This window comes from Phyllostomus discolor, chromosome 6 (assembly GCF_004126475.2).
Source record: "Phyllostomus discolor isolate MPI-MPIP mPhyDis1 chromosome 6, mPhyDis1.pri.v3, whole genome shotgun sequence".
Lineage (NCBI taxonomy): Eukaryota > Metazoa > Chordata > Mammalia > Chiroptera > Phyllostomidae > Phyllostomus > Phyllostomus discolor.
This window is the reverse complement of record NC_040908.2, coordinates 148,658,030-148,676,667: the sequence shown is the minus strand read 5'-3', so window position 1 is coordinate 148,676,667 and position 18,638 is coordinate 148,658,030. Positions and strand designations below refer to the sequence as shown.

Here is an 18,638-nt window from a genome sequence, read left to right as displayed (position 1 = left end):
AAACATCCCTTTCCCGGTGTTCATCCCTGCCTCCCACCCCGCCCCCTCACCTCCCCCATGGGCTCCTGGATTCCTGGCTCAGTCCGTAGGAAGTCACCCAATTTCACACGTAATGGGTTCCTGAAAACATGTACTCGCGTGGAACAAGACACTTACAGGATATAAGGAGGTGTTCTGTTCCCATCAAGCTAAAAAGGATGATAAAATCCCTAATTAACCGCATATTCGAAGCTCATCTCTGGTTGATGTATTTTCGGTACTTTGCACCTACATGTTCCTTCTTCAGCAATTGAATGTGCAATAACCTCAGTCCAATGAGGCCCAAGATTTGCCATTTCAGCATGCCTACTGATTTCCATCTTTATCTCAATTACAGGAAGCCCTACGGTTACCAACTTCAGGATTTATCTTTCCATTCATCTTCATAAAATTTGAGAAGAGTGTAATAAAAATGTTCAAATAATTGCACAAAATTCAAGTAATTGCCAGGGAGAGTAAATAGAAGGAAGCTGCTGAAAGGGAACCCCTGCCTGGCGGGCAAACCCTGCAACAGTACCCTGACTGACGCCATCCCATTCTCCCCCCACAATGCCTTTCTTCCAAGTACTGGCCAAATGCCAAATGCAACCTCTAGTGACTTTCTCACCTTCTTGTCTTCTCCCTGGACCTCAGCTCCTCTTGTTCAAAGCCCTTTTGTCTACTGGCCCCAACTGTACCTTCAAAGCAGAGTGCATGTGAATTGTCCCGTACGACCCTCTATCCACCTAAGTATCTCTTTTTCCACTTTGGGAGTTCCAATCACGTTAGGAGCCTTCCCATATTGATCAAAGAAGAGCTAAAGCTTTTCCTCCCTATTTAAGGTGGGTTTGAAAAGCACCAAAAAATTTTCCCCACTCTCCATCATCTCTCTACCCAACTTCCTATAGATTCCTCCAAGATCCATCTTCGTTCCTCCAAAATGTATTCACTCAGGGCCTGTTTCTGGGCTGTTACCATCCACTCAGGTCTTCAGTTAACACCACGCCGTGTGTCACCTGTGTGGATGCATCCTTATCTCTGCACTGTCTTCAGTTCCAAACTCCATGGCGACAGGGACACTGGGTCCTTTCCTCCAGCTTTCTGTCCTGTGCCACGAGCCCAGTGAATCTTCCCTGATAATAACGGGCTAAGGGGACATGGGCCTTCTGGATCCCTCACTGACATGGGCAGCAAATGGAAATATTTATATCAAACATTACCGGGCCCATGACCTACTGGCAACTGTGGTAACTAGTTTTCCCTTTTCCTAAGTGCTACCTTGTTCAGAGCCACTGACTGTAGAGTGAATTTCTCTATCAGGCAAAACTAGCTCCAACCAAAAGAAACTGAACTTTCTGGGCTTGGAGGAAAGCTTTTCGTGAACACAGTGCAGCCAGCACATGCAGAACGACAGAAGGGCAAACCCTCCCATCGCCATGGCCTGAACCACCGAGATGCCCAATGACACGACAGAAAAATGCAGAGCCCTTCCTTCACATCACCGGTTTCCAAAGCTATAAGGAACCGATTATCCCTCGGAGGTTTCGCCAGGATACAGAGTTCCTCTTTCAACTTTCCTTCCTCAACCTTCCTTCCGGGCGCAATTCAAAACAGAGGAAAAGAAAACTCCATGCTGGAAATGTCAAAGATTCTTCCGGCCAGCGTCTCATGGAGGTCTCTGCTGCTGCAGACGGAGCGGCCTGTGCTCTCTGCGGGCGGACAGGAGATGAGCGCTATTTCCCACGTGCTCTCCCCCTGCCTCACCTCGAGGCATTTTCATTGTTCTCCACTGGAGATGCTCCTTCTGTGAGTCTGTCTTTAAAGCTGCAGCACGAACTGTGTTCACCTTCCAAAGCAGAGTCACAGAGATGGCTTTAGAAGAGGTGGGTGGTATCAGGTTGGGATTCTGGGACAAGACGGACTTCAATGCCGAATGCGGACGGCATGGCTGGGAGGCCACCCTCTGATCCTGTCCCACACTGAGAAGCCCGGTGCCCCGCAGCCCATTCATCACGCCCCCTAACAGCCACACGCATGGCTTTGGGGTCTTACCTGTCCACCCCTGGGTTCTGTTCCTCACCTGTCGCAGAGCTTCATCCCACCTCCTTGCCAGAGGAACGAACTTTTGGGAGCCCAGCTGACTTTTTTCTTGAAACTACTTCTGCTAGTCAAACGTAAACACTGGCCTCGTAAGCCTTCCCTCCCGGATTTTCCTGCCCACAGGGATAGTTCCTCTTTGCTCTGCTTTGGAGCCAGCCCATTTTCAAGCAGTGCCCAGCGTGCGGCTTTCTAGACCCGAGTCTCTCCTGAACCGCCCTCACGATTTGGCCATAGCCAGGGCTGCCAACACTATTATTCTTTTTATTCTATATTAAAAATGGACCCACTTTTAAAGAGCATTAATGTTTAAAAAGGAACCAACAGCAACATCATTTACCATAAATAGAGTGCAACTCAACAATCAACTCAACAGAAACAGGATGGTTTGTAAAATCCTAGTTACAGTGTCCCCAGCTGAAGACGGTAAGTGGGAGGCCTGCTCTCTCCTGCTTACACACGGGAGGCCACCAGGCTTGCAGAAAAGTGTACGGGACAGCGGCACAAATCACGGCTCTCCCGGGCACCGCCAGAAGCACTCAAGGGGAACAAGGAAGGGGAACACTCCCTCCCCACACGGGCTCATGTTGTTTAATGCCACTGCCTGGACCACTTAGGATGCCTCACATACCAGTGGTGGGCAAGCTAAGCAGCACGGCTGATGCTACTATGTACCTGGTACTTTCTACATACCTAGGACCTAACACAGTTAAAAATAAAAAAGACTCCGCGCTTGCTCCCACGAGACTGAAAACCACGCTTAAACGAACAGTGTCTCGGGCAGCCTACCCTCCCGGCTAATACCGGACACCAAGGCAACCTCCCCCCACCCCATTCAAAACTCTGAAAACCAGAACACAGCCCCCCATCCCGGGGACTGAATATTCACCAAGCAGTCTCCCTGATTAAGCTCTCAATAGAAAAATGGCACGCTGGGTATTAGCTGTTAAGTGTCCCGGTACTTTGAAAGCAGCATTAACCGCCCAGCAAACCTCAGGGCTTCCTCCGATAAACAAGTCCCCACCCAGCCTCAGGGTAGCCCCTGGAGCCAAACGGCGACTTGACATTTCAAACCTGATCGAAACCACACCAGCCCCTGTCTATTTTAAATGTCAACAAGGAAGGCGGCTAGGGAGGCAGGCTGCTCCAGGACTGATCGAAAAACCACTTCTCTGTGGCTGGACTTAAAAATCAATCACTAGAGGCAGCAAGAGAAGGGAGTTGAGGACAATGCTGACCTTTGAGTCAAGGGCAGCTGAAATGATTCACATTTGTGACTAATTATCTCTTTCTTAATCTTTATGTTCATCTCTCCCAGGGCGGGAGCTCTCTTTCAAGCGGCTGAGGCAGCTGACCCAGCCGAATTCCAGGCTTCTGTGGGGTCTTGCTGTGTCCCTGTTTGGAGCAGCCGATTCCTTCTGTGTGTGCGTGTGTGTGTGTGAGACGACTGACATTTGTGATTCTCATACAGTCACGTAAAAGTTTGTTTCCTGCATCGTAAAAAGAAAAAAAAATAAACAGAAGCATGCCTATGTGGTTTTTAAACCCTTAAAACCTCTTTAAACTGTCTTAGAAGTATGTTCACCCTGGATACAGAATACCACCAACCTGAAACCACGATGTCACGGGTTTTTCTGTCACTTTCCCATTAAAAGAGGTGGATCACACTTCAGAATAAGAACTATGAACACAGAGAAATGTAATGAATACTCACCACTGTCTTACTCTGTGCTAGCCACCGTTCTCAGCACTTTACAAGTAATAATTTATTTAGTCCTCACCACAACTCTATAAGGTTAGGTCCAATGACCTCTGTTTTTACCAAACAGAAAACTAAAACACAGAGAGGTAAAGCAACTTGCTCCAGGTCACACAGCTAGCAAATGGCTATGGTGGGTGTGGAACCCAGGAAGCCTGAGTCTGAGGGCCATGCTCTTGACCACTCTCATAAGCTGCCCCCACAATACACTAAGGGCTGAGTGCTTTACACGTGTTATTTCATATAAACCATATAACGACCTATAAGGTGCTATGCAACACCTCTCTCCACGTACCTGTGGGCAGAGTCAGGAAGGCAGCTGTGTCAGTGCGTTAGAAACCGTCCTATACTTGAACCTGGAACCCTGACCTCATTCGCCCCGTAGCAACAGCGTTTGGGCAGAAGAAATGTCAGATCACCTGACACAATTTTGTCTTTAACAGACCAGACCAAGAGGCTTATCGACAAGAAATAACGTGGCTAAAGGGTACATATAATGCATCCATATAAGGGTACATATAATATATAGGTATGCGAAGGAATTTCACTAGAAAAACTGTTTTCAAAGTGTGGCTTACGGGTCCCCTGGGGGATCCCCTGACCTTCTCCACATGGTCAAAACTATTTCCTTAGAAACACCAGACTCTCATTCCCTCGCGTCCTCTGTGAGCATACTGCGGAGTCGTCCAGAAACAACAGGACGTCCAGAATCCCAACAGACCGAACGGGAAGGAGACAGGAGGATCCAGCTACCTTCCAAGAAGCCACACAGGGCAGAGATTTGCAAACATATAAAAAAATGCCACTCTTCTATTTTTTATTATGCAAGTTATTTTTCATAACATTGTTCAAGCTAAAATGTAATGGGTTTGTTGTTTAAGTGAATTAAGGCATATTGTCAAGTTCCTCAGGTTTAGTTTCTAATATGAAAATAGGTAGAGATAATCTAAATAGGTATCATTTTTAAGAGCATAAAGGGGTTCTGAGACCAAAAAGCCCAAGAACCACTGCCCAAAACTACAATCCCCGTAAAAGCAGAGACCACACCTGCCTCCCGGGCACAGTAAGAACCTGGGTATGTAATTTTGAATGTTGATCAAATGCCCAGGTGTACAGCACCGGCCATCCTGTTAGGCACACGTTCCCACATGCACAATAATGACAGGTGCTCAGACACCCCCTCCCCAGCTTACCTGGAAATAGTCTGTAATGAACGATCCAAGTTCACTCTTCAGCAGCCGCCTGGGGAAAGAGAAACACTGTCAAGCAGCCCTTGAAGGTGCAGCTTCTGCTGTCCAGGTCCCAGAGACGTGGCAATGATGAAGGGCTGTCCAGTGATAGGGACCAGGGCCAGGCCTCGGAAGGGTGCACTTTCCTTGGCCCTGGTAATACCACTGTGCCCACATTATCAGAGAATTGGAGTGATGAAAACCCTACAGGGGGTCCACTCCCTACTTCACAAAGACAGCCTTCTCAGAAAGACAGCCACCGGAGACCCCAACTAGCAGAGTTGGTGGAGGCAGGCCAGGGCCCCTCGCTTCGTGTGAAACAAGCCAACCGACAGACAAAAAACCAAGGAAGAGAAAGAGCACAATTTTGCAAGCCCCTACATTTGCAAGCTTTGTGGTTTAAAATGCATTTTTTATGCATTCTTCAACCGAAGATGACAAAGTATGTGTGTGTGGAGGGAGGGCCCATTATTACCCCTCCTATGTGGATAAAGAAATGGAGGTTCAGAGAAGCCCCCTCAATAAGTCAGTGGCACAGTTAAGATTCAAACCCAGACCTTGTGAAAATTCAACACCTTTTCCCATAATCCCCACCCCATCCTCCTCCGAATCCATTGGAGACAACTGACCCGGCACCATGGTTTGGGGGCACTCACTGCCCATCCCAGAGGGACTGAGGCAGTCCTACAAGGGGACCCCAGTGGGGAGGGCAGGGCTTAGTTACCCCAGCAGCAGTGATTGAGCTGCCCTTTATGGACCGGAGACGGTTCAAGCCCAGGCGCACAGACGCGCACGAGACAGATTCGGTCTCTGCTCTCACGGAGCTTCCATCCTGGGGTGAGGGGTGGGGGGGTAGGAGGGTGGATAGCACGTTAATAAATACAATCACAAGACAAATCTAAGGAGTCTTAAGTGCTAAAAAAAAAATTAAAAATAGGCCTATTGGCACTAGATTTCCTTCTCCCTGTGACAATTCATGGGACCCTCCCTCCTGCTCTCTCTTTAATTTGATCCAAACCAAGCGAAGGAGCAAAAAAAAAAAAAAACAAAAAACGAGAAAAACTAGATCCCAGGCCCAGTGAGGTCTCTGGGTGGACACTCTTCATGACTTCAAACGATTTCAGTTACTCATCCCGCCAGCCACGGTTATTAATGAGGAAAACGCTTCCGACAACACCTGCTGGGTATACCTCCCCCCTCGAAACGCATTCCCACGTGCAGGATAAACAGGAAGTTGCAAGCAAGACAGCGTTCTGTGCAGAACACAGACCCAGAGGGACTGAGACAGAAAAAAGAGACACCCACAATCTAAATTTCTATACCAGAAGGAGCCCTGGACAGCTGCGAGTATGTGTTGAGCAAGGAAAATACCTTCTTTTTCCCAGAACAGAAAATGTGTCTGTGGCAGCTACTACATTTTGAGATCCAATTTAATGGCAAGCTCCTGAAAGGCCACCCCATCAACAGAACCCAGGGGGCCCCCCCAGGTAAGGGCAGGTCTGACAGAGACAAAAGGCCGCATCGGTCACTGGACCAACAACAGGTAGGCCATCGGGGCTGTCTGAGGCTAAAGGAGAGTCTTAAGACAAGCAGCAAACCCAGTGGGCAGCCCCTGATGGAGCTTTGTTTGAAACAGGAGGGCAGGGAGGCTGCTTCTGAGGGAAGACATCTCCCCACTGAGTCTTCATGGCGATTTGAAGTCTCTAAACCAGAGGTGAAGAAGCTTCATCAAAATGGGGAAAACTAGTCCCATTAGTGGGCTACCCCAAACAGTTTCCCCGGCATATCTGAGTATTCACAATGCTGAGCAACTAACATGATGCTGAGACCAATGACATGGAACTGGTGTCCTTAGGAACCCATGCTGGGAAAACGGTGAGCTCACGAAGAGGCATCAGGTAAAATGGAGAGAGAAGAGATCAGAGGCAGCGTAGGCTTCAAGGTCAAGAACCATGGAACCCCTCCTGGAACAAGGTGGAAGAGGGATCTGCCCAAGCGCAACAATCGTTAACTGGGGCTGAAGGCCATGACTGCCCAGGGGCATTTCACAGTGGTGTTCCATCACAGAGTAGCCCACTGAGAAACCCAAGAGGTCTCCCCACTGCACCTCTTAGGGATGGCGGAATGCCTACAGGCTGCAGTGAGGGGGGACAGCATGGCCCCTTATAGTGCGGCCAGGGCTGCAGCAGGCTATGGCCAAGCTGGAATTCTGCAGAGTGTCACAGGAAGACAAAGCTTGAGGTAGGAATCAGCTGACAACGGAGCTGACGCTAAGGGGTGAACTTGATGCAACTGCCCAGACAAAGGCTGAGCAGAAAGGACTCTGCAGCTAGAAGTAGCCATACCAGGGGTGGCGAGATGGGGATGGGTAAGAATAAAGCAGCAGAACCCAGGGGGCTTCCACCACACTGATAAGGTTGATCCTCACCCTTTACTGAGAAGGGACCAGACACAGGTGTGGGAACCTGCCTTCTACACATTAGACGTAGTGGACTATAACCAGGTTTGGTAAGAGGACCACACATTCGTCCTTTTATCAAGTCCCAAGTTCAAAACCTTCGCCACTAGGTATTGTCACAGAGAATTATCTGAACAGAATTGACCTTATCTGATCGTTTCAGTCAACATTCTCTCATTCTTATCCTGGGAGGGCAAATCAGTGAGCTCCTCTGTCCCATACAAAGTCCCGTCTTATTTCTGTCTGAGCAGGTTATGGGTTAGACAAGGTCACTGCATCACAGTTCAGAGCTTTCACTGCAGCAAGACACAGGAATCAGCACAAACGTGCATCACTGAAGTGCTCACGGGAAAATTATGGTTCATTCAGACCATGGAATTCTGTGCAGCCGGGAGAAAACAAAGGAATGAAGACATGCTCTAAGTAATGCTATGAAGAGATCTAAGTTTCATGAAGCAAAAAGAAAAATGCAAGACACAGAACGAGAGAAAGATACCCATTTTTATTTACACAACACCAACACAGTCACTTGTCAAACGGCTCTCGCTTGCTGTTCTGTAACATCTATGGGATTCGCTTTCCGGGAGGCCCTTGGCACTGAAATAGATAGCACCTTGATTTTTAAACACACACAACACACACACATTTTAAAAATTACGTATAAATGCACCGGGTTTGGTCTCCTCCTCCTCACCTCCCCAAGAGGGTGGAGAAGCTTGGAGTTGTTGCTGGAAATTAGGGAGGGCAACAGAACCCCTTAGCAAACTGTACTCCCTGAAGTTAGGAGGCGCTGGCTGGCAGACACCATACCATGTTGTCCGTGGGACCTTGTATAAAGGGTCGAGTATCCCCACCTGCTTTCCAAAAATATTTCTTATATAGGCATAAAGAAGCTCTGGAAGACTAGACAAAAAGCAGTTGTTACAGTATCATCTTTGGGGTGGGGGGGCAGCAAAGGGAACTGAGTTTCTGGGGTACCAGAAAGGGAAATTCTTCACCGTGTAGGTCATTATATATATTTAAAATTGTGTACCCTAGGAACACAATCCTATTCAAAACCACTACATATTTCTTTTGAATTAACAATAACTGCCACCAAGGTTACCTGGATGGCTTAAAGCCAAGAAGAAACTGTGGGATGGAGTTCCCATGAAGGATACAATGTCAGGAAGCAGGCTGTCCTAGGGCTGTCAGAGAACCCCACAGGCCTGAGAACCTGGCAGCCCAAACCCCCCAAGGGCTGGTAACCCCAGAACTTAACTCAGAGAGAGAAGGGGTGAGGAGAGGGCAGAGCTGGCCCAGCCAACCTGGGAACAGACTGCGGCTGAATCATACTGCAAAATCCACTTTCTATTTCTATACCCCGTGTTTATTCTGCTTGCAGTTGGTTTACAAGGAAAAAGCACTTCTGAAAAACTACCCTGGTCTTAGCTGAACTGAGAGACAGAGGGATTTTCCAGCCCTCTGACTCGATGCACCACCTCCAGGGGGAACTCGGCAGTAGCTTCCCTCCAAAAAAGGGCAGAGCAACTGGTAGAGAATAGGGACCCTGCGAATGAACACACTGAATCATAACTCTCTACTGAAAACCCACGATGCCTTAGCCACGGTGCCGGGTGCTGGAGGGAAAGGATGGGTCCGATCTCAGACAGTGATTTCTTCCCATCGGGCCACTCTTCTCCAAAAAGAGCACCATCTTCTCCAAAAAGTGGGGGTCAAAGTGTCCACGCATTAGAGATGCACGGACCTACAATCACAGAGGGACAACTTGCCCTGCACGCTTCCTCGCTCAGCCAGCCAGTTCAGCTTGCAGAGCACGAGAAACAAGAGAGAAGCAGGAGAAAAACAACGGGGTTCAAGAGCCTGTGCTCTGTGGTCCCCCAGATGCACAGAGCTGAAAATCTCGATTCTAGGACCTATGTTCCTGCCAGGCACAGGGGCCTGGCATTTCGCAGCCTCCCTTCCACCCTCTCCTCAGTTTTCTTCCTTGGGAAACAGGAAAGTAAGGCATTCTTGGAGCAAAAATAGATGACAGACAGACAGAGAAATGAATAAGAAATAAAAGCCAAACTGCTCTTCAGACAAGGCCTGACTATCTTCTCCAGTTAACGTTTACTAAGCACTCACTAAGTAGTGGGCACCGTTGTCAACACGGTACCTGTGTTTCCTCATTTAAGCCTGAAACCAAACTAGACCTTAACAGTAGTACCTCCACTTTTTGTACACGAGGAAATGAGCCCTGGGAGGTTGCTGAGGAGGGCACGGCCTGCGCCCACAGCAGAGAGGGGCCTCATGGACTGCAAGGGTCTGGAGGCAGCTGCCTGGGCCTGAGCCCGACCGTTGTCGCTCAGTGGCGGCCTTGAGCGATAAGCTGTGCAGGTTCACTTCCCAGGTGAGTCCCTTGGGCCTGGTCCCTCAACTGGAATGCAGGGATAATGAGACACCCACTTCACAGGATTGTTGCAACAGCTAAAGGGATTTTGCCAAGTATTATGCGCATGTTTTTGCCCAAAATTTTGAGGGAAAAATAAGGATGAGCATTGTACATGGGTAGTAGTAATTCCATATCTATATAAATGTTTTTAATTATTTTTAAAATTTCTTTTACCTTGTATCTGTTCTTGTGTTTTGTAACTGTCACATAAAATTTCTTATATCATAATGTGTTCAAAAATAAATGCTTATTATACATACAAAAGGATATAAAGAATCCATATAAAGGATATTATTATAATACAAAAAAACAAGTATCTAAATATAAATAAATAAAAGGTTGAATTAAGAAAATTACAACAAGATTTTTTCCCCTCAAAGTTTGGGCCAAAAATGTGGGTGCGCATTGTACAAGGCAAAATACGGTAATCCTAGCCCAGTTAGTTCCTGGAACAGTGCCCAGCACACAGCCAGGCTGGCAAGTGTTGGCTACGATGGTGATCTGTCCAGTTCGTCTGCCCCCCAAGCCCACACTCCTCTAAGAAGTCCGTTCTACTGCTCACTGGCATCTCCTTAAAAATATCACCAGACTAGCAGCTTACCTGGTACCAAGGACCCAGGGAAAGCTCATGAAGGGTGCACAGAGCAGGGGCCAGGACACCCTGATAAAAGGTGGCATTAAGCCGATCGAGGCAGAGCTTGGGGGAAAGACTGCAGAGACCCGGGGGCTGTGGTGGAAGCAACATCCCAGCTTCAGCAGCTCCCAGTTCGTCTACTTCACACCTGGACTTCCATGCCAGGCTTCATTTGGAAACAGAGCTCGGTCACTAACCACCACCAGCAGCAGCAGCCACTGAGCTAGAAGGAGAAGGAAGTGGGGACCTGAGACGAATGGGAAAGGAACGCGCATGTGGGACCCAACCCTAAAGGGAAGCAAGCGGGTGTGAAGTTCAGTCAGAAGCCAAAAGGACCACAACAGAAAAAAATGGGGAACCACTCACTGGTCTGTATTATCTCATCCCCTGTCCCTCCCAGACTGACCGGGTGAGACAGCACCCCCGATGACAGGATTTCCTGTTTTTACACAGTCCCACCATCTTGCCCTCACAGGCTTGTCAACCCATGTTCCTGCTTCTATGGGCCTGAAGGTCAAGGCGGCATTGCTGGAGCTAGAGTCCAGCTGGGTGAGAGGTGCGGAGATGACAGGAGGGCTAGAGAGTGGGGATCGGCAGAAACGACAGAGAAATCACCTCGATAGGAGCTACAACCTCCCAGGCACCCAGGACAAAACCCAAGGCAGCAAAATCCCAGAGGATGAGGAAGCCGCTTGGAGACAAGGTGCCACAGGGCTCCTTCAGTCAGCGCAAGTGGGGACAGCCTACTGGTTGTTAAATCTTTCCGTGCCATTTGGCAATTAGGGGCTCCCCCCAAGTACCCAGACCCTCTGCCCTCACCCCTTGGTGGAATCCTGCTGGGCCTCCTGATCCACGAAAAGCAGGGGGCCTATGGGATCCCGTGCCCAATGCCACAGCTGGTCAGTACCTGTCCAACCTGACTGTTAAGTCCTCCAAAGATGACTCGCCTCGCTTCTGCAACAGGACATGTTTCAAGCAACAACACATGGAAACACCACTCTCCTCCTTGGGTCCATTCTATGGGAACCCATCAAAGGTGGTGTCCATGGTTCAGGTAAAAGGCTAGTATCCCACACCTCTCTGCTTCCTGCATCCCAGTGAGTGGCAGTGGGGACAGTGGAAAGATGGAGAAAACTAACAAAGCGCTTACTGAGCTCCTAATTATGGTGCACACAAGATGCTAGGCTGTTAGCACACAGTGTCAAGAGTTCTCCAACAGCCTCTTAAGTAGGGATTTATCCTCGTCTTGCAGATGAGAAGGGCAATGCTCAGAGTCTTGTCTGGACCATACACTGGAAGATCCCAACTCAAACTAAGGCACCTGGAGCACAGCCAGCAGTACCTCCCATGCCCACTGGGGTCCGTGGGCATGGGCCAGGGGGCTGCAGCAAACTCCTCCCAGCAGCCAGGCTCCAGTGCCCACTGACCAATACCAGGCCAGACTGGGGTCCAGTATGGGAATGCCCAATGTGAACTTCCCAGAGATCCCTGGATTTTTAGGGGAAACGTCTATATTTCTAAACATTGTGCAGGATGACCACCACATGGACCAGCCCCAGAGATGCTGGACTTACTACTTCCTTCTAACTATCCATCCTGCCCCTCAAAGTCAAGTCTGTTTCTTAACCACAGCAGACAACACATAGGCAGAGTCACCTGGACCAAAACAAGAGAAGATCTTACTTATGCTCTCCCAAACTAGGGTCCAAATTAGGGCACTCCCAAACTATGATCTATAATGCATCTATGTCCCAGATCACCAGGGCTTCACGTGGACAATGCCAGCTCTGTGTACCTCTTGCAGCCAACGTACTGCTTTTAAGAACACAGGAGGCTCAGGTTCAAATCCCAGCTCTACTACTAACAAGCTAACAGTTCTGGGCAAGTTAGTCCACCACGCTGTGCCTCGATTTCCCCCTCTGTAAGACAGGGGTAAAGCAGCTGTCTCATAAGGATGTGGTGAGTTTTACAAGAGGGACCACGTCTAAAGCATGGCTCCTGCTCAACACTACACAAATGCCTGCTAGTACCATTAATTACCTCACGGAATCTTACTGAGACTGGTCTGCTCCACCTTCTCATCTGCTCCCAGCCCTTCCCTCAGCTGTGGGTCCCTGAGACACCCTCACTGAGACGGAAAATTCGGAGGTGGATTTCCCTTCGAGGGCTCAGGCAGCCAGCTGACTGTGAAGGAGGACGCTTCAGTGCAGACCTGTCAACGATCAAACACAATTCTTGGAACCTCCTCTTTCCTTGAAAACCTCTGGGGTTTCCTTCGCGACACCTCCCTCCCAGCAAGAACAGAGAAGCAGGGTGGTTGGACAGAGAAGGAAAATGTCAGTTTCCTGCCTCAGGCCAGCTGCAGATAACTCATCTATGGTTTCCGGAAAACCTCATCTCTGAGTATTTTATTTCTGAAGAGAAACAAAATGCCACAAGGGAGAACAAGGGGGCGGGAAGGCATGGAGAGGTGGCACGTCAATTAGTTTCCACCAGCCTCCTACCTGCTCATCCTTCAGATTTCAACTGAGGCACCCCTCTCTCCCGAATCTAATCATGTGCCCATCCTCCTCACTTCCCCAGCACTCTGAATTCAGCCATCGCCCCACTTAAAACACCACATGGTAAGTGCCTGCTCAGTCTCCCTCTCTCACTCTGTGGTAAGCCCCCCAAGGACGAGAACCAGCTACCTCAATGGCTACTACCCCGGAACCTGGCTCAATACCTGGCAGAGCACTCCACAAATATCCATTGAACACACGAGTGAGACGCCCTGGCCAATGTGGCTCAGTAGGTTGGAGCATCATCCTGTAGACCAAGAGACCGTGGGTTCGATTCCCAGTTGGCACATACCCACGTTGCAGGTTTGATCCCTGGTCAGGGCACATATGAGAAGGCAACCAATCGATATTCTCTCACATCAATATTCCCCGCCCCCTTCAAAGCAATGAAAAAATGTTTTTGGGTGAAGATAAAAAAGTTGTTTTTAAAGACAGCAATAAGAAAATCAATGACCCCTCCCTTCCTACGTACACACTCCAGCCAATCAAAAAGTGAAAGCACTTTGAAGAACTTCCTTGCACAGGTTCTTATAAAAAACGGTATACATAAATTGTAGGTTCCTCATATTCTTCTAATTCTTCTCGGTCACATGCAATCAGTAGAACAGTTGGCTGAAAAGAACGTTTAGGAAGAGTGTGTTCCTGTGTCTCAGACTTCGGCCACTCTTGTTCTCGGAAGAGCTCATGGAACCCAAACCTCTAACCCAGACTTGTCCCCATGGCCAAAATGCAGCCACCTCAGGATGGGGACAGGAGGGGGGCATTAAAAACCACATTGATGTCTCATAGAGAACTTAAATCGAGAAGACACACGAGTCCAGCCCAGGCCAGGGCGGATGGTAACTCAGGGCAGGCGGATGGTGGGCTGTGATGACCAGACCACACGTACTCCGTTTCTCTAGGCTGTATCTACTCTGAAAAGTCCTTGTTTCCTCGCCTTTAGGGATATACCAGTGTGTACATCCTGCTCTCTAAGACAGTTTCAACAGAAGCTACTTGGATTTATGGTCTTCCTATTGACAGAGCCAGTGCCCAGACTTTTATCTGGGGAAATTAGCCACTTTATCAAGGTGTGACATTCCTGAGGAATCTGTTCTTAAAAGGCCTCCCCACCCTTCTCTTGATTTCATAACGTGTTTTAGAATTTGACCATCCTAAGTCCAAAGTTCTTCCTCATAGCTACTCCAAAGTCTACCTGCTACAATTTATACTGGAGTTCATTTTGGATGACATGTTGAAAAGAAAGGACTAATTGTAATGACTGCATTTAAGGACCCAGTTACATAAAACTTCTACCTTCCTGGTCATCCTTTGTATTGGATGATATAAGGTGGGGCAAAAGTAGGTTTACAGTGTGAGTATGTGAAACGCAGAGTTTGTTCTTGTATCATTATTTATTAACTATTGTATTATTTTCCATACCAACAATGGTAAATCTACTTTTGCCACACCCTGTATTTAAAGGAACTCACTTTTCCCAGGGAATATTACTAACGCCACAGTTAGAAAGAAGGTCAGGGCTGGCTGGGGTGACCCGGGGGAGCTGATTGACTGAGGCTTTGACAGTGGACTTGAACAATCCAACAATATTTATTACTGTTTGGCTTGAGTAAAATGGAGAACTGAGAGAGTCATTTCCTCTGTTCTTTTCTCTGCGGAAAGGAGACAGACACAGCTGGCTCTCCTTGGAAGAACCGAGCCTCACCCAAACGTTAAGTCCAGCACATTCTTGGAGGGGCCCATCCAGGACCTGCCTAGTTCAAAGTGAGCTCACCTCATTCAAACTGCTAGAGAACTTTTTATACTGTGCATGGGCAAGTTCATCACATTGCCTTGTGTGCCCACGGGTGGCACTCACCATCATTTATCACTTCAGTATTGCTAAGTTTTCACAATAACAGGATAATATTATACTCTGAGTGCTGTACTAACGGCATGCTTAGCATTAGCTCGGTCCACCCAACCACCATGAGGTAATGCTTTTATGACCCCATTATATGAAAGAAAAAAAAGAAACTTAGAAAAAGAAAATGCTTTGTCCAAGGTCCCACCGTTAGTCTGATTGTGATCCCCAGTCTCTCTGAACCCAAAAGCTACTCTCCTAACAAGTTAAAAACTTCTACCAAACCCAGCACAGACCTTCTTGCACAAAGAACCATCACAACTGATTGAAAAATGGGCTTGAGAATAATTTACCTTCTCCCCTTCCAGATCTTCATCCCCATACTCCCACTGTCCTCTGCTCCCCACCCTCATGTGCGAACACTGCACAAGGGTCATGCCTCAGCACTGTCGAGTTTCTGGATCTATTCTGCAAACAGGTTTTTCAAAAGGAAAAAGAAGAGAAAGGGAAAATCAAAACCCAACTGCCTATTTGTATGTAACTAGAGAACAGTATGTCTCCCTTGGCATTTTCATGACTGCAAAAAGGGCAGCTGTGTGTGTTTCCATGTGGGCACTTAGAGATGCGGGCACATGTGCAGCTCAGCGCACTTGATTCTGCTTGGACGGCCAGGTCACGTATAGGCCTGGGACACATTTCATGTTCCAGTCTAACCACCATCCTAGGGCCAGGGCATGGACAGTACGGACCATGGGTAAGAGAAGATCTGGTTTTGGACAGCTTGGACTTATTCTGGGTTCAATTCGCATTTGAGCAATCAGTTTCAAACTCCAACCATATGTATTTCCCATCAGCCTAAAAATCGCTCAAAACATAGAGCAGCCCCCAAAACCCAGCAACCGAGAGTTGTGTTAAGAATCATAGTACATGGGACTTCCGGTCAAGATGGCGGCATAGGTAGACATGGCTCACCTTTTCACTAAACCACTTCAAAATTACGACTGAAATATAGAACCACCAGCACCACCAGAAACCACCAGAACCACCAGAAATTGAGTTAAGTTCGACAACTACCGATTTAAAGAAACCACACCCATCCAGGCTGGTAGGAGGGGCACAGACGTGGAACAGGCTGGTCCCACATCCACATGTGGTGGATAAAATTTGGGAGGGCTATCTTGGGGGTGAGGAGTCCCAGCCCCACACCAGGCCCCCCAGCCTACGGTTCCTGTGCCAGGAAGTTAAGTCCACACAACTTCTGGCTGCAAAAACCAGCGGGGATTGAGTAGATAGAAGAAATTTCTAGAGCCTCAAGCAGTTCCTCTTAAAGAAGCCACACACAGACCCACCTGCTCAGACTCACTCCCTCTGGGCTCCGGCGCCAGGGAGGCAGCTTAAGGGACACCAGTGGTGTGCAGGGGGAGGCTGAGGGGTCTCGCATCAAGGTGAGCAGAGGTCATCATCCCTTTTCCGGGCCCTCCTCCCAGAGAGCCAGCAAACTGGTGTTCAATCTAAGATTCCAGCAACATGACTAACAGTGTTTGACCCACCTTGGAGATCCCCAGAGACTCCACTGCACCCAACCTCCTGGCCCACCCAAACTGCTTTTCCATATGAATAACTGGTATTGGCTCACACTTTACAACTTCCTAAATCCTCTCAAACAAGTTAACAGCTGGCCTCAGTGAGCCCCAGGCCCAGAACTAGCAGCCTATGTTCATAGCTTGGCTTCAAATGGGAATCTCCAAGCCCAGCACAAGTAACAGCCATCTCAGATTGCTTTATAACTCAGGACGCATTGCCCCAGGCAAAACACAGGTGGTGACTGATCTTGACCTGCACCACCTGGAAAACCCCTACCCCAGTGTACCCCACGGACAGCTACAGACCATGTCGGAGCACTACCACTCTGCCCCTACACAGCTGATCCTACATGGAGGGCAAAGATTGGTGGTAAGAGGGCACAGCCAATCCTTGTTGCTGACTGGCCTGGGTAAATCCCTCCCATTAATCTGCCAACAACAATCAAGGCTTAACTGCAAGAGGAGGGTGTATCAGACCACAAGAAGGGAGCACCTCAAGTACCCAGCTCGGATAATAGGGGAGACTGTGCCACTGGACCCTACAGGACACCTACTACATTAGGTCACACTACCAAGATGCAGAGTCAAAGCAGCTCTACCTAATACATAGAAACAAACACAGGGAGGCTGCCAAAACAAGAAGACAAAGAAACATGGTCCAAGTGAAAGGACAGATCAAAACTCCAGAAAAAGAGCTAAATGAAATGGAGATAAGCAATCCATCAGACGCAGAGTTGAAAACACTGGTCCAGGGCTCAAGGAACTCAGTGAGGACCTTTAACAGCAAAAAAAAGATTGTGTCAGAAATGAAGGATACACTAGCTGAAATAAGGAACAATTTATGGAAAAACAAAAGTAGAGCTGAAGCCAAGAATCAAGTCAATGATTTGAAACACAAGGAAGCAAAAAACAACCAATCAGAACAACAAGAAGAAAAGAGTCCAAAAAAAACGAGGATAGCATAAGCAGCCTGTGGGACAACTTTAAGCAAGCCAACATTCGCTTCCTCAGGGCGCCAGGAGAAGAGAAAGAGCAAGAAATTGGCAATCTATTTGAAAAAATAATAAAAGAAAACTTCCCCAATTTGGTGAAGGAAATAGACATGCAAGTCCAGGAGGCACAGAGAGTCCCAAACAAGATGGACAGAAAGAAGCCCACCCCAAGACACATCATAATGATTATGCCAAAGGTTAAAGATAAAGTGATGGGAGGAAGGGTGTGGGAGAATGGGTGAGAGGTGAGGCGATTAAGAAGTACAAATGGGTAGTTACAGAATAGCCATGGGGATGTAAAGTACAGTGTAAGAAAGAGTAGCCAAAGAACTTACACGCATGATCCATGGACATGAACAAGGATGGGGATACTGCCTGAGGGAGTGGAGGGTGCTGGGTGGAGGGGAGCAAAGGGGGAGAATCAGGGGGAGAAAACTGTAATAGAACAATCAATAATTAAAAAAAAAATCACAGCACATGAGAGACGGGCTCAGAGGCTCATGAAAGAGAGGGTGGCAGAAAGTTAAAGACCATCCCCTTAACCCTTCTCCCTAAAACCTCTCTCCGACACTACAGTATAGCGCAAAGACCACAGGTGTTGCCATAAACTGAAGTGTGTCTTCCCGCTTATTCACATATTGAAGCCCTGCACTCACCCCTGCCAATAGGATGGTATTTGGAAGTGGGCCTTTGGGAGGTAATTAGGTTTATACGAGGTCAGAAGGTGGGATCCCATGATGGGATTGGTGCCCTTCTAAGCAGGGACACCAGAGAGCTTGCTCTCCCCTGATATACATAAAAAGGAAGCCATGTGGACAAGCCAGATGACAGCCAGGAAGAGAGTGTGCTCCTCACACTTCCAGCTTCCAGACAGTGAGAAATGGCTACTGGTTAGCCACCCAGGCTATGGCATTTGTTACGGCAGCCTGAGCAAACTAATACAGGCATCTAAGTCAGACAGGAGTTCAAATCCTGACTCCACCCTTCATGGCTACATGATGTTAGACAAGTTATTCTGTTGTTTTTTAAA

The 18,638-nt window shown here is 48.2% G+C and overlaps 1 protein-coding gene across 7 annotated transcripts in view; it reads right to left on the bottom strand.

Annotated features, from left to right (window-relative positions):
• PRR5L (proline rich 5 like) overlaps positions 1-18,638 on the bottom strand; it is a 69,256-nt gene that overhangs the window by 26,444 nt on the left and 24,174 nt on the right. For all 7 annotated transcript variants that reach the window (XM_036029251.1, XM_028516440.2, XM_036029252.1 and 4 more), the window contains exon 4: positions 5,068-5,116. In XM_036029251.1, coding sequence (XP_035885144.1) covers positions 5,068-5,116 — 49 coding nt within the window. The remainder of the gene's footprint in view (positions 1-5,067; positions 5,117-18,638) is intronic.